This window comes from Furipterus horrens, unplaced genomic scaffold, assembly GCF_987537825.1.
Source record: "Furipterus horrens unplaced genomic scaffold, mFurHor1.1.pri manual_scaffold_4, whole genome shotgun sequence".
Lineage (NCBI taxonomy): Eukaryota > Metazoa > Chordata > Mammalia > Chiroptera > Furipteridae > Furipterus > Furipterus horrens.
This window is the reverse complement of record NW_028327174.1, coordinates 142963922-142987318: the sequence shown is the minus strand read 5'-3', so window position 1 is coordinate 142987318 and position 23397 is coordinate 142963922. Positions and strand designations below refer to the sequence as shown.

At 37.3% G+C, this 23397-nt stretch overlaps 1 protein-coding gene across 1 annotated transcript in view; it reads left to right on the top strand.

Annotated features, from left to right (window-relative positions):
- Positions 1–423: 423 nt before the first annotated feature.
- The window catches only part of LURAP1L (leucine rich adaptor protein 1 like), a 47761-nt gene continuing 24787 nt past the window's right edge, over positions 424–23397 (top strand). The window contains exon 1 of the mRNA XM_090275823.1: positions 424–943. Coding sequence (XP_090131949.1) covers positions 638–943 — 306 coding nt within the window. The 5' untranslated portion in view covers positions 424–637. The remainder of the gene's footprint in view (positions 944–23397) is intronic.

Below are 23397 nucleotides of genomic sequence, written 5' to 3'. Positions count from 1 at the left end.
CGCGTGGAGGAAGCCGTTGAGCACCGGCTCACTATCTCCTTTTTACGCGTCCTTGCGCCGGACTGTTTTCCTCCATCCCTGACCAGAGATTATTTCTAACGCTACTTCGGAAGCTTGGAGATTTATGGCTGGAAAATGAACCGACCCCGGAGTATGGCCACATAATTACTGTGTCGCGTGGTACCAGATGCGCAGTCAGTGAATGGCGCAGGGATGTGACGGACAGTTTTATAATGTGATTTTTTCCCCCCATAAAGCTAAAACAGACTTCATTTTCCCCTGTTTTCTTTCGGTCTGTAGTACTTGCGTGTTCTCCCTCCCTGCAGTATCAATTAACTCAACTTTGCAGCGGAGGGACCAAGAACGAAGAGGATAAACTGGTCTCTAATCTTGGTAAGACTCGGAGGGGTTACGGCGACCGGCGACCGGGAGAAGAGCAGCTGCGACCCGCCGAGTCCTGCGCAGTTTGCAGGGCTGATACCCTACAGGCGGTTATGGAGCGGATGGTGCGCTCGGTCAGCTGAGAAAAGAGACCCTGGCAGCCAGAGGGGTCCGCCGGTCTCACCGCAGACTTGGAGGCCGGGGCTGCCTCTCCTCCGCAACGTTTTGCTACCATTATCATCGTTCTTGAAAAGTCATGGAAGACGGGACGCTGCCAGACCTCAGAGACATTGAGCTGAAGCTGGGGCGCAAAGTACCGGAGAGCCTAGTGCGCTCGCTCCGTGGGGAGGAGCCGGCTCCCCTGGAAAGGGACAGGGACCCCTGCGGGGGGAGCGGCGGCAGTGGCGGTGGCTGCAGTAGCAGTAGCAGCAGCTGCAGCTTCCCTGCCTCCTTGTCGTCCTCCTCTTCGTCCTCCCCAACCTCAAGCTCCCCAAAAAGACATAGCCACTCCAGCACCCTGGAGAGGCTGGAAACCAAGCTTCACCTCCTCAGGAAAGAGATGGTGAGTGTGGCGCGCCAGCTGTGGGAGTGCGAGCCCCGGGCGAGTGATGCAGAGATCAGATGATGGGGCCTGGGAGACAGGGTGGCTACGGCTGCAGGGTGGGGGTGCCCGCGCGTGGGAAAAGAGGGGTAGAGGAGCACGCAGGAGGTGCAGGTCTGGAGGCAGCCGAGAGTCTTGTTTACCCCGGACTTTGCTCCCTTCACGGTTCGCTAAGGGAGCGGAGCCTGCTAGTTCTGTGTACTTTCTGAGAGCGCAGGCTCAGTGCTCCCAGGCTGACCATTTAGCGACTAGCCCTAGCCCGAAGCCACCCGGACCCCAGTCCCCGAGGGTGTGCGGTTAGTTACCACGCGCATCTGGGGCCTGCTATGAGCCATTCACACTTTCCGTTCAATAGGTTGCTCAAGCCGTGCATTTAACGCAAAAATACTTCCTGGTTTGCCGAGAGGTGGCGCGGCGGGGTCCCTGCAGCCTGCCTGCCCTGCTCACTCTTCCACCACTACGGCATCCCTCCCTTGGTGCGGCAGCTGTTCCCAGGCCACTGTTGAGCTGATTCTCCACAGCTGGTTCTGAAAAACAACGGCCCACTCTTCCTTGATGTTCTTATGAATAGCTTGTAACGCTGTTTTAATCCAAGAGAGCAGGTGATCTCCAGGCCCAGGGATTTGATCATGACCACTTCCTACCCTTACCACTCAGCCCTCAATCCGCAATTGTTTTCTGTGCTGCTTGCAAATGTTAGCCTAAGAAGGGGAGGATGGAATTCGGACAGGGTCACAGACTACTACTTATTCCAGGTGTACTTACGTAAAGAAATTTACTTGCCATAAGCTCTTGTGCAAGTCACTTCTCTGCTGACTTCAGTTTATACAATGAACTAGTGGGAGCAAATGATTCCTCCCTAAATCTTTTGAAGACAATGACTACAAATTTGCTGCATTTTCTACCAGCTAGGAGAGTAGGAAGTTGAAATAGGGGGCCTTCTCAAATCATGGGGAAAAGGATTTTCTACATAAATTATGCTGTTTACTGGAGCTTTGCATTAAAAAATAGTAATGAGAGGTGTTCCATCCTCTCTGTAGCTGGAACGTTCAGGAGGGAGTAAATTCCACATCATAGGTAATCTTGGCAAATATATCAGTGCAAAAAGCCAGTCTTCAAGATCACGTCCCATGTTAAGAATTTTTACCACACTATCCATACGAAGGCTCTAAGATATCACTCTAAAAACCTCTCTCAAGATCTTTCGAGTCAGTCTGTAGTTCTTATGTCTCAAGTATTTATTTTCTTCCTACTTGGGATGTCCAGGTGTTTAAAAAATATATAGATGTGTGTGTGCAAGGGTATTTGTGTATGTATATATTCACACATTAAGTGTAATGCGAATGATTTTATGTTTCATTGTCCAGGTTATATACATATTAGTTATTCAACAAGTATTTATTAAACATTTATTATACCTGGTAATTAACTGCCTGCTGAAAATACAAAGGAAAAGTTAAGGTGTTTATTTAGGGCTCTCAAATTTCTTACACTCATTTGCCATTTATTATTTGTAGTATATCAAGCCAAGTGTGTTCTAGAAGTCTGTGGGGTTTTAAAAAACTGGTTATTATCTACCAAAGGCACTCCTGAGGAGGAAACTTTCCTTCTGCTCTTTTTTGTTCTTTGGCTGGCCTAACAGTTATACTGACATAAGACAGGAGAAAAACAAATTTAATTTCATACGTACGGTAGCCTCATTAGAATGTGAGACACAAGGACAGTTTAGGCAGTTGGGACTTATTTGCCATCCTGAGAAAAGTAATGGGAAAGGACTCATGAACATGGACAACAGTGTGGTGATTGCTGGGAGCTGGGGGTTTAAGGGGACTAAATGGTAATGGAAAAAAGATGATAAAGATTAAATCAAAAAAAGAAAGAAAAAAAGAAAGAAAGAAAAGTCCTGGCATAGGGGCAGAGGGCTTCAAAGGGGAAAGAGGTGATTCAAAGGACAATCAGAAGAGCAGATATTTGGTAATTACATGTTTTCACTGCCTTAAGATATGTCATCCAGATAAAAGTTATCTCTGGAATAGCTCTATCTGAACCAGGTCTTCTATCTAAATTCTTTTGGGTAGTTAAGGAAGAGGTAAAATTTTTTCTTGAGCCTGCTGGGTCTTGATTGTCCTCAGCTCAAAATAATCCACATTCCAAAGTTGCATATACAGGGGTCACATACGCAGTTCCTCTTCAGCACTTTCAAGATATATCTATTTTTCTTTCTTTCTTTCTTTCTTTTTTAGATGTAGATGTATTTATTTATTTATTTTTAGCAAGAGGGAAAGGGAGGGAGAAAGAGAGGGAGAGAAACATCAATGTGTGGTTCCCTCTCACATGCCTCCAATTGGGGACCTGGCCCACAACCCAGGCATGTGCCCTGACTGGGAATCGAACCAGTGATCCTTTGGTTCACAGGCTGTGACTCAATCCACTCAACCACACCAGCCAAGCTATTTTTCTAAATGAAAATGTCATAGAGTTAATACAAATCTATTTCCCTAAACCAGATCTTGCTATGTATAATGATTATGGTATATTAATAAATGAATTTTAAAAAGCAAATAGAAACAGTAACAGTAGAGGCAGATTGCTAAACTGACTATTCATTATATTTTCTTACGTGAAGCGTCAGTATCTATGCACTTAGGAAATTCATGCCAGAACAGATGTTTTGTGTTCAACTTTGTACGCCAATAAAGGTCCCCATTGAGCAAATGATAACGTGGCTGTGAGAGCTTAGAGAAAGGGGACTGAAAACAGGGATATTCACCCTGTGGGTGCTAAAAACCCCAGCCTCAGTATAATTGCAGAGCAACAGGTTTGTTTTTATGTAGACTTGGCCGTTTTATAAATGTCAAGCAAATGCAGTTCTTCCTATCTCCCCCTACGATCTTCATGTAAAGATGTTGAGCTATGACCTCTTAATCATTATTTTATGTCCTGTCTTCCCTGTACCATGAACACTGAGTTAACCTGCTTGGTATTACGCATGACTCTATATTTCATGCTCATTATTTTGAGTTGTTCAAATATTTTTCTTCTGGACAGTCTAGAATTATCAGTCTTTGATCTTGCCCTCAGAACTCCTTCCTAAGAAAAACCTTTTCCACACACATGCCTTTCTAGATACTTCCGGGAATTAGCCTTCTTTCTTTTCCTATTAGAGTAGATGTGTATACCATTGACACAATACAGCACAGATTTGCAGGGAGGTAGTCTCAACATTTAAGGTTCTTTGCATGCAAATGACTTTATCATTGTCTCTCATTTCCTTTCATGCTTTTATGAATAATTTCTTTAACTCTTGTCTGTTAATGCTATAATTCATGCTCTTAGAGGTCTGTGAAATTCAGATGTTAATGAAAGAAATCTGAAAGAGATTGAAGAGGTGAGGAGGTACGTTTTTTTTGAGATGAAATTTCTTAATATTGAAACTCTTATTAATAAAGGGTGTAGGAAGGAAAATATTGAAAAAGATAATTTTCAGGAATATATTTGGTACAATAAGCCAATTCAAGGTAACCATCAGGCTGCTTTAGGGAAAGGGAAAATTGCCCCTCTGTGTAAAGTATTTTTATTTTGAATTCAGACAAGCAAATAAAGAGATACACATAAGAAATTTATAATGTAATTGGAAATAGATTTCAGAACCCTTGTACAAAGTTTGCCCAATAATATTTGTTCACTACTTTTCAGTTCACAGAGTTTTAGTGTCTGTCATATCATTTGAGCCTAAGGTCATACTGTGAAAAAGGAATTATTTTCTCTCACATTTTACAAATGTGGTCACACAGCTAAGTAGTGAACAGAAACAACTTAAACTCATATTTTCTGAATCCATGTACTGTGCTTTTTTGCCCAATGCAGTCAGCATCCCAATGATTTCCTTTCAAAATACAGTTTTTAAAAATCTGTGATATCTCATCACCCCCTAAAGTACTAGGGATCAACAAAAGGAATCCCCCAGGATGCATGTCAGGGGTTATTTCAGACAGAGGTTCATTCAATAAAAAAAAAAAAACAAATATTTATTGAGTGCCTCTTATGTATGTACCAGGCCTGCCTCAAGACCTTGGGTACATAAAACAAAATGCATACTTTAAAAAGTCAGTCATCAAAGGTTCTGTCCTGTTTGAAGTTTTCATCCCATGGTCTATGCAAAGACTTCTTTTGCAAAATTATAGAGTTAAGACTTTAAGCATTACTTATCAAATAGCATTACTCTAAGTTTTAGAATATCTCATAATATCCAAAGTATTTTCCAATAATATAAACAATCTCTGTCAACACGTGTTCTACTTCTTAGTGATAAATTTTATATTGCACTTTTACAATACGTTCACATGGTTTTAGAGCTATCTCAGTATGTCCATATTATAACTAGTTTGAGAGTGAAAATTATTTTCATCAATTTACTCTGGAAGAAATCTGAAATACGTAAGTTTAGAAAAGCAATTACTGAAGAATTGGAACCTGGAATTAGAAGGAGTTTAATGCCCCCTTCCACATTTGCCTTTCTACATAATTACTGTTTACAAAATCAAAGTACAGTTTGTAATGAAGTACCTACTACCCATTAATGTCATATTCCGGATTTTAGTCAGTTCTTTATTATGCTGGGATGATTAATGTAGTGCCATTATAAAAACTAATTTGAAAATATTGTATCCTGATTTCCATATTGTTGACAATTATTTACATAGCAGCTATGTTAGAGTGAAGAATAAACAATCTCAAACTAGTTACTTATCTTTTACTACTATTAAAGCTTTCAAATACCTCACCCAGTTCTTCAACTCTTGCTTTGATAAAGTTTTCTGGGCAATACCCAGTACTAGACACAAATATACATACGTGCAGACACATCAAAATGTCATCGATAGTTTCTTTTACTGATCTTTTTTTATGTGGTTTCCCATGTTAAATGACTTATTTTGTAATAAAAAGAAAAATTATTTTGTATTCCCTCAAAAAGTAGATAATTTCATCAAATGAACTTTACAGTTGTTTCAGACACACTTCAAAGTAGGCTACAAGATTTAGTTATTTCTGAGTTGGACATAAACTTAAGGAAAACCCTTAAGTATATAATTGAGAAGCTGTAAAACAGAAGACACCTTCCTGATGAGTTCCCAAGATAGCTGGAAAGATAAAATGGTAGTATAATCTGGCCAGAGAAAGATTACAAATACGTCAGGAGGTGTGTGATGCCACAGTAGAGATCAGACATGAACGTTGAGACTAACAGATAAAGCTGAGATTTCTCACACCAAATGTGTCTTGTACAGGGAATTAGAAGTGCTAATAACTATGTAAATTAAAGGTTTGATTAATATTAGGGATAAAGACATAAAGGAGATGAGGGAATCTGATTCCTAACAGTAGTTTCTTCTGTCATTTTGTGCAATGAGTGTTATACTTCCTTAATCCAATGAACAAATCTTGTTGAAACATGTGTCCTTACACCAGGGCTCAAAATTGAGAGCAGAGCAGAAAACTATAGTAATGTTACTGTGTTAAACATTTTATATATATTATCTCATTGAAACCTTATTAGTTATTTTAACTAAACATAATATTCACAACTCTCTTATAGATAAAGTATTGATGTTTATCGTTAATGTTTAAGATTACCAAGATAGCAAAAAGATGAACTAGGTTGAAATTAGAATCTGAGCTTTTTTTTGGGGGGGGGGGTTTCAATTACAGTTGTCCCCCTTTCCCCTAATTTCTCTCCCCCACCCAACCCACCCCCTCTCCCGCAATGAGCTTTTAACTATGGCTGTGGTATTACATTTCATGCTTGGGAGTGCTGCGATGCTCATGTTGACACTCAGGATTAAATGTATATCTCTGCTCTTCTTACAGAAATTCAAAATATTAAACAATTTATGCTTATTTACCATAAGTGCTCCCAGGAGGAATAAGAACCAAAGATGAGTCTCTGTCTTAGGAACACTTAAGATTTAGATGAAAATATTCAAAAGTCACCTGGTTCTCAGCGACTATCCTTTCTTTTTCGCCACTGTCACCAAGACCTCCATAAGTAGTTCTTCCCACTTTACAAGAGTTGCTAATGATGGAGTCTCTGCCCTCACCAGTTCAAGCCTCAGTGTTTAGTAGTAGAGCTAAAGTGTATTCATGACTTAGAATTTTAAAGCTTACCATTGGTAGTATTTTAGTTCCCTGAGAGATTCTGTTCAAGATAGAGCTGGAATCTTAGAGAACTCACAGGAGGAACTAGAAACCAAGAGCCCTAACACCTGACATGACTTCTCAGATGTGTGCTTGAAACATTAGTCCAAATTGTGCTTCATGTAAACTGTGTTTATAGAATTCACAAGATAAAAAGATTGTATGTTCAAATATATATTTCAAAAGTCTCAGAGTCTGAGTCTTCAAAATAAAACCTAATAATTTATCTTTCTAAAAAGGGGCTACATATTGTGTTGGATGTTTATATGTAGCTACAATTATGTTCATTTTATAGATAAGAAAATTGGCTTACAGGAGTGAAGTAACTTGACTACTGTAAGTGGTTTCTCAGCCATTTATCCAAACAAGTACCACTGTGAGCCAGGCTATGTGGTGGATCCAAATTACTCCCAAATTATACTATATCTAAGTATTATGAAGTATGCTCATTCATTGTGAATGATCATTTCTTTAAAAGATTTATTTATTTATTTTTAGAGAGGGGGAAGTGAGAGGGGAAAAAGACAGAGAGGAACACCAATGTGTGGTTGCCTCTCGCGTGCTCCCAACTGGGGCCCTGGCCTGCAACCCAGGCATGTGCCCTGACTGGGAATCGAACCAATGACCCTTTGGTTCACAGGCCAGTGCTCAATTCACTGAGCTGCACCAGCCAGGGCATGAATAAACATTTTTACAGTAATTTTATTATATATCTACCAATGGATCTTTTGGTATTTCTTTAAAAACATTATTGTTTCCTTTTAATTTAAATTATAGATCTTTTTTTATTTTAACTATAAAACTTCCAGAAGTATAGACGTATTGTAAAAAGAAAAACAAAAGTCCCCCTTCACCTAGTCCTAATACTGTATCTCCTCCGTATTACTTTATACCCCAAAGGAAACCACTGCTAACAATGTGATGTGAATCCTCTCAGGTCATTTTCTATGTCTTTGCCTGTAGATAGATAGACAGACAGACAGATATATACATTTACATAATTTTGGTGTGTTTAGATTTCAATTTCTTTATTTTGCATAATAAATTTTATATTATCTGACATTTATTGGGGGATTACAATGTGCTAGTTACTACTGGGAACAGTTCTCATGTAGTATGTCATTTCATTCTCACCCTTCACCCACTTCGGACGTAGGCACTTTGGGGTGTTAGTTAATATAAACAGATTCCTGAAAGAGCTTGGGAAATGTTTATCTAGTTAATTTTTATCTTATTTTGTCACTTCTCTTATATAAACCTCAACAAGTTACTAATTAAAATAAAAGGTAATTACTTCACTTTTTATTTTAGGTGATTATACAAATATTTAATAGTTCTTAGAAAGTAAATTCCATCTATAGATTTCTGACTTAGTTCTAAGTCTTCAAATGAGAATGTACCTCTCTTCATTCATATACCTTTTCAACATAACCTTTCTGTTGAGTTTTTCCAGTGGTAATAATATGAATAAAACCTCTCAAAGTTGGACCCAAGGCTCTCTTTGGCACAAGGTGATCCATGCCACATGGAGAAGGCAGAATGGCTACCCAAGAATTTAGTGTGCCTTCAGTCCTCGTGGTTCAAAAAATCTTAGATTTGTTCAGACTCTGGAATGCTCATTATGAAAAAAAGAGATTATATTCCAAGAGATCAAACATAATCAGAACTTTTGATTCTCCAGTTGAAAAAATAATAGCCTTCACCGTAGCTGTTAGAAGAAAGTGCTATATAAAACTAGAACTCTATTTACTGATAAGCCCTCTCTGTGAAGGTCCATGTCATGGAAAGCCAGAAGAAATCAGGGCAAGAGTGAGTTAGGGGATTGGATTGTGTCCTGGCACCACTGAACACAGCCCTTCATTTGGCAGCTTCAGGACAGGTGCCAGACAACTGTCTTGGTTGGGTCTGACAGCATATCCACCGCAGTTAAGCCTATATTCTAACTGACACATCTTATTCAAAACGCTAATCCTATTAGTTAGATGCCAGGCATATTGAACTGTCTTTAGGGGAGAGTTCTCAATCCTGACCTCTGACATCTTATGATTGATTTCATATTTTCTAAGTTCTAGGGGACACATCACATTCACATGAATCTCCTCTTCTACCATCAGCATTGCATTGCTTTTCTTGAATAATTTTTAAGTTTTAAAGAAGATTTGATGAATACTATAGCTTCTTTTTATGTAAACTAAAAAATTATCAGGATTGTCTGTAATTAAAATTATGCAATTTTATTTCTCTATATTTTAAATTAGGATTTAAGTTTCCAACTTTCCATAAATTTGGTGAGCAGGATAAAATTGTTTATATATTAAAACCTACCTCATTATACTCATAAAAAAGATTTTAACACCACATTCCAAATGGTGAGATTCTTCAATTAAAACTCAGTGACTTATTATTCTAACAGTTTCCCTGTGTGTGTGTGTGTGTGTGTGTGTTGCCAAAAAAAAAAAAAAATTAAACTTGTCCTCATTGATTTGTTGTTTTAATGCCAACTAACCAAAGCTTGAGACCAAAATTGAGAAGAAAAGCTCCTCCTCATATTGATAAAGTCCAACTTTTAAGGCTGCTGAATAAGACCTATAGTTCATTTGCTGACAACTTAATTATAAATAGCTGCAACTAGCTTTTCATTGATGTGAAGTTAACTTTGTTTCCAGGTTTTCTCTTAATTTTATGAAATCTTAAAATTATTGTTAAGTCTTGGCTGGTGTGGCTTAGTGGATTGAACACCAGCCTGTAAACCAAAAGGCTACCATTCTGAGTCTCAGTCAGGGCACAGGATTGCAGGCCAGGTCCCCAGTTGGGGGCATGTGAGAGACAACCAATCGATGTTTCTCTCTCTCTCTGTTCCCCTCTCTCTAAAAATAAATGAATTTTTAAAAAATATTGTTAAATTATATATGCAATTTTTGAAACATGCAAATAGTATTAAAGGATTTAAGTGGAAAATAGAAGTTCTTCATATCCCTTTACCCAAATTCCACTCCTTAGAGACAACAACTAAGGATAATGCTTTTTGTATTCTCCTAGAAGTTTTCTGAACATATGAAAGGATACCTATAGTTTCTTACATACCTTTAGCTATAAGTATAGACATATATTTTTGAATGTACATGCATATATATTTTCCAAATTGAGACTCTTAGGAACTTATGTTTCAGCTAATTTTCTAGATGACCAAACACTCTGAAATTAATTATACTTATATTGATTCAAAACACAACTTACAGTGCTGCCACTTTAGATAGATTACCGGCAAAGTACAGGAGTCAGAGAGAAGCATTGTATTTATATAAAAATATTGTAATTGATGAGGCAAAAATACAGAATCAATAATCTGTAGAAATAGACAAGAGCATCACAGAACCTTAAGGTAGGAAGAAACTATAGAGATCGTCTAGACCAATTCCCTACGAGCATCCTTGTCAACAGATTGTCCATTTTTGGCTTGAACTTCTTCAGTTATGGGGTACTTCACTGACTCCCAAGATAGAACATTCCATTTTCAGCCACCTCTATGCTTTACATTTATTAATTGTCAATTCCAGTTGTTTATCAAAAGACAAAATTCTAGAATCTTTCACTATGGGGGAAAATTCTCTAGCATGTGTGCCTACAAGCCATGGATTTATAATTTAAGATGGAGGCTCTCAGATATAAAATACAATGAAAACTCAGTAAGTTCATTCTGGGTGTATATATATAGGACTAAAGTAAAAGACTTCCTTTCCTATCTTGCAAAATGAGAAAAGAATGGCAATGCCATATACTGGAAAGGGTGGAGGGAAAGGCGCAATCTCCTATGCTGCTGCTAGAAGTGTGTATTTTTAAGGCACCTTTAGAGATAAACTTCACACTGTATTTAACAAAGGGAAAAAAATACTCCTTCACATAGCAATTCTGGTGTCAGGAATACTCAGGATAAATATAGGACTGTACTTACCCTAAGGAAATAATAATGAATTTGTACAAAAAATATAGGCTGTGTACTTCTGGTTTTATGCATGATTGAAAAATGGAAATAATCTAAATGCCTAATGATGGTAGGTAGGTTACTGATAAGCATATGATAGAAATTTGTTTAGTTAAAATTATGTTGTAAAATTATTTATGGAAGAGAGAAAATAGTTGTGGATATCATATGCTTAGAGCAAAAGACTGGAAATAAAATATCCTATAATATTCACAGTGATATCATTGGATGGTGGAGTTATGGGTGATACTTTTTGTTTTTCTGTTGAACTCTTTTGTCTTATCCAGTTTCTTGACACTGAGTATATATTGTATTTTGATAAGAAAAAAATATAGATAGAATTTTTTAAATGCCAATAAAAAATAAAAGAATGTGTGCTTCAGCATAATGTAGAGCTGAAATCAAGGAATTACAGTCCTGCCTTTTGCCAGCTAAGTGTCTTTAAGCACATAATGAGTTTAATGAATATAAAATAGCTTGAATTTGGCCTGCAAATAGTAAGAGCTCTTCAGCATTAATTTTTATGTCCTTCCCATTTGATTAATGGCTTAAATTTTTAATGCTTATAGGAAAAGAGGAAACTAAAATTGTTCCTACTACCCGTTTTTTCTCTTTCTTCCTTTTATTCTATTTCATATAAGAAGGGGGCATGGCTACATGGCTACATGTAAAGTAACTTCTGTCCTGCAGATACTATGTGTGAGTTGCTAAATTTGGCATTGAGCATCCCTGCACAGAAGTAACACCTGGAATGCTTAGTGCCCAAGTAAGAATTGGCCACTTCAACTTGGAAACATGCTCTCTATAGAATAAGGTGAATTAAAAACCACTGACCCTTCAGGATTTTAGTCATAGTGGCTGATGCTAAACATGGACAGGTTCACCCAAGGAAGGTAACGAAGTTGACTAATCTCAGAAATAATTACAAAGTATTCTACAATCTCTTCATATAAACTTCATGCTTCTTACCAGAAATCAGTGAGTAGAAAATATTAGGATTCAAATAGATGTTCATATATATTTTTAAAGAGAAAATCAGTAACTGCTCAGAAGGTAGAAAAGGATAAGAAAAAATCAAATAGGATTTCATAGGCAAGAACCTGAACCCATTTTCTAGTCTTCTACCATTCTAAAAAGTGATGATAAAATTATATTGCAAAGAAAAAATGCATATCAAATTTCCAAGTATCTTAATCAGTGCAATCAGTCACAATACAAAATTCAGTGATTTAATGGTCTACTAAATATTGTTCATTGAAAAAAATATCTTTCCTCGGGAAAGCACATTATTATTTAAAATGCATTTACAAGTCTCTAGGGCTAAATATTTCCACAGGGTGAGAGTCTGACTAAATTTTATGCACATGACTTTATTCATCACTTTCATATTGTGCTAAGTTTTAGGCTATATATTTCAACCTTGTTAATAATATCATTCACTATCGTTTTCTCCCTCACTATAATCACCATGACGGCAGAAGCTATGACTAGTCAATGCTTATATTTCCATAATGCCCAGCCTATTATTTAGAGACAGCATTTAACATCTAAATTAAACCACACCTTAGTCCTGCTTCTAATTTTGTGTTTGGAATGCCTCAGCAACATTTCCTTTTCATAATGGAACGTGGAGCCCCAGTTCCTCCTCTGCCTCCCAGCAGCCCAAACCAGTTACCTGCAACTTAGGGTTTTGGTTGAAGAAAGACTAAAACATCTTTCAAATATCTGTCATCATGCTGAGAGAGAGAGAGGGAGAGAGAGAGAGAGAGAGAGAGAGAGAGAGAGAGAGAGAGAGAGAAAGTTTTCTTTTTTTTGAAGTGAAAAACAGTAGAATTTCTTCCTGTTTGCAGGACCTGCTCTATCCTTGGATATTGTCAGTCTCAAGAATCACTGTTCTCAGGGCTACTGACACAATATAGAAATAAAAGAGTTATTCTTCTTCTTTGATAAGTACACCGAGAAAGTACACATTTTAGTTTTTGCCATCCTCTTCCTGCTCTGGAATGAGGTTTTGAAATTTCAGAGTGAAAAGATAGAACTTAAACAAAACAAAACAATAAAAAAGAGACATTATTTATAGTATAGTATGCATATTGATATATAGTACAGTCTATGTGGTTTGGTTTGAATATAAATAATCATTTATTTTGGCAGCCTAATTTAGTGCCTGGGCAGCATTAATCATCAGGGCATCAATTCTCAGACTATTCTTGGCACAGCCCTCAGTGTAGACTCGGAGACCTATGAGCTCAATGGGACTTGGGCATACTGTATCTTAGACGTCTGAGGAAGTTAAGAAAACTTCAATAAGCATCACATTATCGATATTTAGATGGGTAAGCTGGGTGGACAGAGTGAAAAATGGTATGTTCCCTGAGAGTTTATTATAAGATTCTAGAATTGAAAGGAGTTTGAGAAAATCATTAGTCTGTTTTTCTCTTTTTAATTTGGAACTAGTTTCAAAAGGTGAAAAATGGCTACCAAATATTGTAGTATTGCTACTAAACCAGCAACTGCATGGCCTTCCTTCTGGGCTGTTTTGTCCCTATGTGAACTTTGTAAATACTCGCTTTCCCAAAGGCATTAGTTTAAACACCTTCCAAAAGCTACATTAATGGGCTTTTGCTGCTTCTAATCTTGCTCTTTCTTATTTATATCATCCACAGCAGGAGTTCCAAATATGTGGCAGGCATTTTAAAAAATATTTTATTTAAAAATAATGTCAGGCTTTACTTAAAAGCTAAAAAAATAGTACCAAAAAATCATTATAGAACCCTCAGCCAGATTCTTCCACCTGTTAACAATTTACATTGACCTTCTCATTCCCCCCATCCAGTCTCTGTCTGTCTCTCTATGTGTGTGTATGTGCACACACACATAAACACAAATTCCTTAAAGATTCTTCAACGTAAAAAGTGTTAGACAGGTGGGCTGTCTCTGGAGCACACCCACACTTCCCTCTCAGGCGTGCATCTTTACTTTTCTCTCCAAAATTCTAAGAGTCCTCAGAAGACTTGCAACCAGGGGAGCAACAGGCAGCAGCAGCTCCTCTTGGACTAACGCCTTGAACCGGTCTCCAAGGCCCCCTTTTTCTCTGACTTTGCTGTGAGTTAACAGCAGCCCCACTATAGCTCCCTCCTAGGGAGCCAAAGCAAGGCACCACGTAGGCTCTGTCCTGTTCATTCTTCTACGCTGCGCCCTTCCTTTGATTCACTGTCCCCAGCCTTCTACTCTTTAAGTAAGGATTTGAAGAGCCAGGATTTGAAGAGCCAGGATTTGAAGAGCCAGTTTTGTTAAGTGAAAAAAGAAAAAGATCACAAGAAAAGAAAATATTTTTTTAGCATTTTTGTCTAAGAAAAGATTTTTCCTGTGAGTCATTATTTTGCACTATGTACCATAGTTTACAAAGCATTTTCACATATGCCATCTTCCTTCCTCACTCCTACAGTTAATGATGTTATAATACTTAGACAATGAATGTAACATTTGCTACATATGTTCAATGCAATGTTTATAGCATATATTTTCTAGAATATTGTATTCGATTATAATAACAGCCTTCTGCCAAATAATATAGTTACTTAGCCAAGTAATTAATGAATTAAGCTATACTATCACTATCACCATATGCTGAACTCCTTTTGAGGATTACATTTAATAGCAAAATCCATGGGTTGAATTAACCCTTGAAAAACATCCACTTTTTTTTTTTTTTTTAAATTTGGTTATGTTCAGAATCTGTCAGAAACTATGGCCCTGAGAACTCTGATAAAATGAAATAAAATTTTAACTTTCATATTCTACTTCTTTTTTAAAAAAGATTTTATTTATTTGCTTTTAGAGAGAGGGGGAGGAAAGGAGAAAGAAAGGGAGAGAAACAAAGTATAAGAGAATCATCTATTATTGCCTCTCACACATGTCCCAGCCAGGGACCAGCCTGCAACCCAGGTGTGTGCCCTGACCAGGAAAGCAACCTTTTGCTTTGCAGGACAATACTCAACCAACTGAGCCACACTGGTCAAGGTTCACAGCTCATATTCTACTTCTTAATTTTGAGTTTATTACTTCATTCTTTAAATTTTTGTGTTTGCTTTGAAATGTAATATTTTTTCCAATCGCCCCTTATTTGGGAGTTCTTAAAAATTCGTTTGGGAATGTCAGAATAAGTATGAGAGAAGAAAATCAGGATAGCTAAGAGATTTATGGTCTTCTTTATATGTGTGTTTTTGTCAGTGGGGAAAAATAAAGTAGAATAACACATGTATTATTTTGGTAGACTATACTCATGATGATGAACTCAGACTGTGTGTTGTTTTAATAGAAACGAAATGTAAAAAGGACATAAATGGACCTTAAAATTACCCTTAATTCTTATCAGTTTCCCTCCCTCCAATCACCATCCTTCAGTAGCCAGGGAAGTTATATAAATTACCACAAAATCTGCAAGTGTGTGTCATGTGTGTCCTGCCTCAAGGTAATCTTGTACCATAGAAAAATGAAATGTGTATCCATTACACCAGTACACGTAATGTAAAATAAAACTATTTTCTTAGATGTTTTTATTGGTATGATATCTTAGGGTTGATTTTTATTATTATACATATTTGTTGTCCATGATCTTCATCAATACTTTGGAGTACATTTAAACTGACAAGTATCATTTATGTTAAAATAAACATTTTTGGATGTAATCAGTTATTCAGTGGCAGTAATTTTTAATTGCTCTCCTTTCCAATCATGTTAAAATTTACAAGTGGGATTAAAATACTAATTTCATAGAATATGGAACACTTATTTAGTGAAGCAATTGACTACTTCCTTGCTATTAAAGTTGACATCTTATGTAGATTCATACATGCTAAGGTCAGGAATTTTGAGAAGATCTTAAAGGTTGTTATGTATTATATTGATATATACTATAATTTTATTTTTTTACTTTTTAAAATTATTTAAGTATATTTTATTGATTATGCTATTACAATTGTACCAATTTTCCCCCTTTGCCCCCCTCTGTCCAGTACGCCCCTTTCCTCCAAGAACCTCCCCCTTACTTCACGTCCACCAGTTGTGCATGTAAGTTCTTTGGCTTCGACATTTTCTATACTATTCTTAACATCCCCCTATTTTGTACCTTCCCATTATGGTTCTTAATCCCTGCACCTACCCCATTCCATTCTCCCCCTTCCCCTCCCAGCTGATAACCCTCCAAATGATCTCTACATCTATGATTCTGTTCCTGTTTTAGTTGTTTGCTTAGTTTTTGTTGTTGTTTTTCTTTAGATTCAGTTGTTGATAGCTGTGAGTTTGTTATCATTTTAATGTTCATAGTTTTGATCTTCTTTTTATTAAATGAGTCCCTTTAACATTTCATTTAATAAGGGCTTGGTGATGATGAACTCCTTTAGCTTTACCTTGTCTGGGAGGCACTTTATCTGCCCTTCCATTCTAAATGATAACTTTGCTGGATAGAGGAATCTCGGTTGTAGGTCCTTGCTTCTCATCATTTTGAATACTTCTTGCCAGTTCCTTCTTGTTTGTAGTTTCTTTTGAGAAATCATCTGATAGTCTTATGGGAACTCCTTTGTTGGTAACTCTGCTTTTTTCTTGCTGTTTTTAATATTCTCTCTTTATCTTTAACCTTGGCATTTAAATTATGATGTGTTTTCGTGTGGTCCTCTTTGGATCCAACTTGTGTGGGACTCTCTGGGCTTCTTGGGTGAATGTCTATTTCCTTTCTCAAATTAGAGAAGTTTTCTTTCATTATTTTTTCAAATAAATTTTCAATTCCTTGCTCTTCCTCTTCTTCTGGCATCCCTATGATTCGGATGTTAGCACTTTGGGAGATGTCCCAGAGTCTTCTATTCTCTCTTCATTTTTTTTGAATTCTTGTTTCTTAATTCTGTCCTGGGGAAATGTTTATTTCTTTCTTATGTTTCAAATCATTGATTTTAATCCTGGCTTCCCTCCCTACACTATTGGTTTTCTGTATATATTTTTTTATTTCACATAGTATAGCTTTAATTTCTTTCCTATCTCTGTTTTGTTTAGTTCTTTTTCCGGGGTTTTGTTCTGTTCTTTCATTTGGGCCATATTGCTTTGTCTCCTCAATTTGGCAGCCTCCCTTTGTTTCTGTGCATTAGGTAGAGCTGTTTTGACTTCCTGTATTAGTGGGGCAACCTGCTTCACTCCTTTGCAGCCCTTTGCAGGGACAGGGGTACTTAGAGAGGGGACAATGCTGTGCCCTGGCTTCTGGAGGCTTGCCCAGCACTCACCTGTTTCTAGTCACTTCATCCACTTCCTGTATGTGCCTGGTGCCTTCTAGCTGTTACCCTGGTGGTGATTCCCAGAGTGGATGGGTTTCTGTACACTTTAAGCCTTCATGGGCCCTTTAAATGAACTCTCCTGAAAAACTGGCAGTTTTTTCTGCCACCCCAACCCCCACTTGTTTTTACAGCCAGAAGTTGTGATGCTTTATCTTCCCACCTCTGAAACACCTCTGGGTTGCATGGTCTGGCCTGGGACTGGGATCGCTCACTCGCATGCTATCCCTCCTGACTTTTCTCCACCACACATGAATGTGGGACCACGTGTTCCACCACTGCCACCACCAATCTGTGGCGCATTGTGTCCTCTTTCCTTTGACGCCCCATTTCCACCTCTCCTACCAGTGTGGACGAATGTGGTTTCTTTAAATCCGTGGTTGTTGGATTTAATACAGTTCAATTTTCTTGCAATTCTGGGTGTTTTTTTGTTTTGAGGTTAATTGTGATTCTTCTTGTGGTTGCACAAGGAGGTGAAGAGTGTTTACCTATGCCTCCATCTTGACTGGAAGTCTATAATTTTTAAGAGTATCTAAAAAGACAGTGAAAAAGCTTCTTCAGACAGCGCTTCTTTCAGTCATGATAGAGAAAGCTAATCTTTTGATTGAACCATAGCTTTACTCGGCATCAGACATGTTAAATCAACATGCTTTGGACCACAGTGGCAGCACAAAATGAAATTGCTTGAACATTTTTATTTAATCCATAGATGAAATGAGTTCTGAATATGATGATTAGAGTCAAAAAATAAAAATAAATAACAAGGCTAAACTCATAAATGGGTGCTACTTTCTGTGTTGTAACCTTTTAAATAATCATAACACAATCATTTTACCTTATTGGCACTGATAAGTTGAAATGATTATTGTTAGACTTTGTAATGCTGTTTTATTTAAAACCACTAACCATTAAGTCTCAAAGGAGAACAATCAAATGCTCACATTGCTGAACTGGGAATGCAGATAGATAGTGATTTACAGGAGATACCAACAAGGCCAGATTTTCCACTTTGCAATTCATTGTTTTGTGTGTCACGGAGTGGCCAATATAAATAGAGAAAAAGAATTTACATTTACACTTTAACTCCAAAAGTCCAGATATCATTACTGGGAATGCTCAGCAATTTCATAACATTAAGTGTTAGGTTATTTTTGTGTCCTGAAAGTCTTAAAACAAATGAATTCTATTTGGGTTTCACCCAAAACTCTTTAAGGAGAACTATACTTCAACCTATTCTTTTTATATCATTGAATTAATTTTGTATGACAATAGTATCAAATAACTCAAAAAAGTTATTCTCTACATGAAAATAACCCGAAGTCTTTTTGTAAGCAGACTTCGGATGCTGCTCATATTTGATAACTCTTCCAAGAACAAATGAAATAAGTATCTAAGTGATTCACACACTTGGAAATGAATCTAACAGGAATCTACTTGCCATCTCTTGACTTTACACATTAAATTAATTTTGACCCAGTCAAAAATCTTAGTTGTTCCAATTAAACACTAATGATGCATATCTATAGTAAACATACATATTTCCAAATCCTCACCTCTTATTGGGCCTTAGAGACAGATGGAAACTCTCAATTGCACACCATTTAACTATATAAATATCCACCCTATTCCCCACCTCTGCTTCTAGAAATGTTACTATAATAGTAATCAAGTGAACACAACACAGTTTTCAGCATGAACTTTATATCCCACTCCTTTATAGGCCCCAGAAGATACACAAATGAAGTTGAAGACATGGATTTCTGGTTACTTGCAAATCAATAAGTTTACTACTAAAACAGTAGCAATATTTAACTCCATGGTATTAAAATTTCTGTTCTAATTACCAAGGCCCATGACCTATAATTAAATATAATTTTTATAAGAAACAAATTATATCATAACCATTGAATACTCTGAGATCTGGTCATTTACATCTTTTTTTTTTTCAGATTTAATGTGTTTTATTGATTAAAATATTACATTTGTGCCAATTTCCCTTCCCTCTGCTCCCCTCCACCCGGTGGCCCCCCTCCCTCCAGTTGTCCCCCCCTTTTAGATTAAGTCCATTAGTTGTGCATACAGTTCCTCCCAACCTCTCTCCGTCTATTTCATTCCCTCCTACCATGATCCCCAATTCCTATATCATCTCCCTCCCTCTCCCCACTCCCCCTCCCTGTTGACCTCCCCCCAATATGCTTCCCGTACCCACAGTTCCTTTTCCACTCTCGTTGCCTGTTTAGTTTGCCTTTGTTTCATCTCCCTAGCTTCTGTTTTTTAAACCAGTCCCTTTAACATCTCATATAACAGTGGTTTGGATCTAATGAACTCTTTCAGTTTTATTTTGTCCTGGAAACACTTTCTCTGTCCTTCTATTCTGAATGACAATTTCGCTGGATAGAGTATTCATGGTTGTAGGTTTTGGATTTTCATTACTTTGAATATTTCTTGCCAGTCCCTTCTTGTCTGTAGGGTCTCCCTTGAGAAGTCAGCTGATAGTCTAATTGGGACCCCTTTGTACATAATTCTTTTCTTCTCTCTTGCTGCTTTTAAGATTCTCTCTTTATCTTTAATTTTTGACATTTTGATTATAATGTGTCTTGGGGTGGTTCTCCCTGGGTCCAGTCTCTTGGGAACTCTCCTTGCTTCCTGGACCTGCAAATCTATTCCCTTCCCCAAGTCTGAGAAGTTCTCCTTTATTATATTTTCACTCAATTTTTCAAGTTCTAGTTCATCTTCCTCACTCTCTGGCAAACCAATGATTCTTATGTTGGGCCTTTTATAGCTGTCCCAGAGGTTTCTGATCCTCTCATTGTTGCTTCCTATTTCCTCTCGCTGCATTGGTTGACTGCTTGTTCCTTCTCCATATTCCAGTTTGTTGAAATGAACTCTGGATTTTTTTTCCTCACCATCTGTCTCGTATGTGGTTTTGTTCCTTTCGTTATGAGTGTTTTTCGCTTCTTTCATATCTTTTTCCTGCTCTTTTGTGAATTCTGTAAGCCACCTGATAACAATGGCCCAGAACTGAGCCTCTGACAGGTTTCTTATCTGTTCATCTGTCAGGTTCTCTATCTGCTGTCTGGTGAGTTGTGCCACCGGGATCTCTATATTTGTCTGCCACATTTTGACAGGTGCGTTTTGTTTTCTTGGGCCGGCTGTCGGGGGCAGTGCCTGTGTACGCGTCACAATTCAGCGACCGGCGCCTGTCCGCGACCTATTTCGCAGCCCTGTGGTGCTTTCTTTGGGGGCGGGGGTCCAAGATGGATTCACACAGTTATTCAGCTAGGAGACCGAGATCCGTCCTCCCAACCCCCTGGGCCTCACTGTTCAAGGCGATGCGGTGGCCGCTCTCCCCAGCGCTGGGGTCGTGCACTGCCAGGGGCCCGCCCGCAGCCGGGATTCCTCGCCGGGGTCGCGCACCGCCAGGGGCTTGCGCAGCCGGGATTCCTCGCCGCCCGCCGTTGTCCAGGTGCTACCCGCAAACAGCACTGCCCTCTTTAACTCTTACCTGCCCAAATGGCACCGCTGGTTTATAACTTCATATGTTGGGCTTCCGTGTAGTTTTATTTTCTGGAATTTCTAGTTATCCTTTGTTTTGAAGTAGTTGTATTCCTCTCTAGTTGTAGAGGGAGACCTAGCGTGTCCGTCTAAGCCTCCATCTTGGCCGGAAGTCCCCAGTATTTGACCTGGCCATTTACATCTTCATGTACAAATCCAGCCCTACTTCAGATCCTCAGATGCTCCATGTATACTCTTATTTATTGACATCTGTACAGGTTCTTCCTTTTGCCTGGATATTTCTTCCTTTACTACCCATGTCCCTTAACCTTCATCAGTTACTCAGACTTTTTATTCTTCAAGTCATAACATTGATAACACTGTGTATGTTTTGTTTTCGTTTCTCTTCTTTTTTACTTTCATATCCCTCTCTAGACTAGAAGCTACTTCATTGCTAAAACCATGTCCAATATATTTCACCTCTATAAATTTATCACAGGATCCTAGTATTGGATAAATAAATTAGTAAAGCTACCTTGAAAGTGAACTTCAAAGAAGTAATTAGATGAGAGAGTAAACACAGGTAGAGGTAATAGTCTGAGCAAATTTGGGGGTAGACTAAACACTGATTACCTAGGAATCTATAATTAGAATGATTGAGGTAGGTGTGAAGGTACATTGGAGTTAATACAAATAAGATAGAAAAGGTAAAACAATCACAATTAATAAAGAATTCTGAACTAAGAAGTTTGAATATGGTTGTCAATAAGAACCATTTGTAGTTGTTATTTTAGGGAAGTTATATAATGAAAGCTGTGTTATATTTTTGTATACTCACTCTATTTTTTCTTAAAAATTTTCTTGAGAACTAAACAGTTTCCATGTGTTTTCTATTATGGGATCCTTAAAGTATGCTGTACTTTCGAAATACTCATAAACAAGAAAGCATACTGTTGATTACTAAGGAATGAAAGTATGCAATAAAATAAAAAATGACAAAAATATTTTTGGAACAAGGAAAGACAAAACTTATACTTGTACAAGATATAAACATTTCAAAAAGCTTTATTTTCTTCCTATCAGCTTTAATTTAATAATTAAATAATTAGATTTTATAATTACACAATATACCCTCAATTAATTAATCTAAGTTGCTTTAATTAGTATGCTAACATTTTCTAAACAAAAAAATTAATGTTTTAATTATTCAATTGACATTAAATGATTAGTTACTTATTCATATAAATTTCCATGTTTATGATTATGTGAATTATGTTGTAATTAAGGTTTTTTCTGATTAAAATGTAATATACACTCTTGATAGATATTTCAGAAAGTACATAAGGAAAGATAAAAATAACGATTACAATACTCAAAACCATTATTATGTAATTTGTCTTATTATATTCAATTATTTTCCTTCTGTAATTTTTCCTTTGCATTATTGAAATTATAATATATACTTCACATGTTACTTTTTTGTAGAGCCTATGTTTGTGCTTGGCATCATATCATAAACCTTTTCTTATGTGTTTTTCCTAAATTTAATTGGTATTGCCTGAGTGATATTCCATTTTATGTGCATTTTTCTAATACTGGATATTTAACTTGTTTCTTATATTTTTGTTGTGAATGATACAACATTTCAAATTACTTCCTGAATAATTCCTAGGCTGAGGGAATAAATGTCATTCCTTTTGCAACACGATTTTCTAATTCTCGATTTTTTTTTTTTTGTCAGACTGAATATTCTAGTAGGTTTTTGTTGAGTTGGGGCATGTATGCTGTTTTTTTGAGTGCTGGCACAGGGATGGAGGTGTGTACACCATGGAGTGCAAACCATAGAGAACCAGGTCTGAGTCCGGCTGCATCACTTGGTAGTTGTGTGACATTGGCAAATTAAAGATCCTTTCTGAGTTGGAATTTAAAGATAATATCTACCATGGGAGTTTTTATGAAGATGAGCTGAAAAATAAAACAAGTATATATAAAGTATTTATCATAATGCCTGGAACTAGTGCTCTATTATTATTTATGCTTTTACTGATGTTTTGGAATTCTTTGCTGTCACCTAGATGAGTTAAACATTTCTGTGTGAGAATACAAAAACAGTAAGAAAGCAAAACAGAAAATACCTCCACAGTAACTAAAGTGCATTGCTACCAGGACTCTTCCTCCAGCTGCCATCACCCAAGGGCTTTACTTATGAGAATTATACTTATTTCCTAGAATTCAACATACCACCTCCAGGAGCTCTTTACCCTACTTCCTGAGCAGTAAATTCTGATAATGGCAAAACCTGCCTAGAAAGATGTTATTGCTACTATTGAAGATTGACAGTGACAACCACACTGATTAGTTTATGAAAGCAGCACATACAGAATGTTAGGAAACCAATGCCAAGTTTTAGATGATTGCAGAAA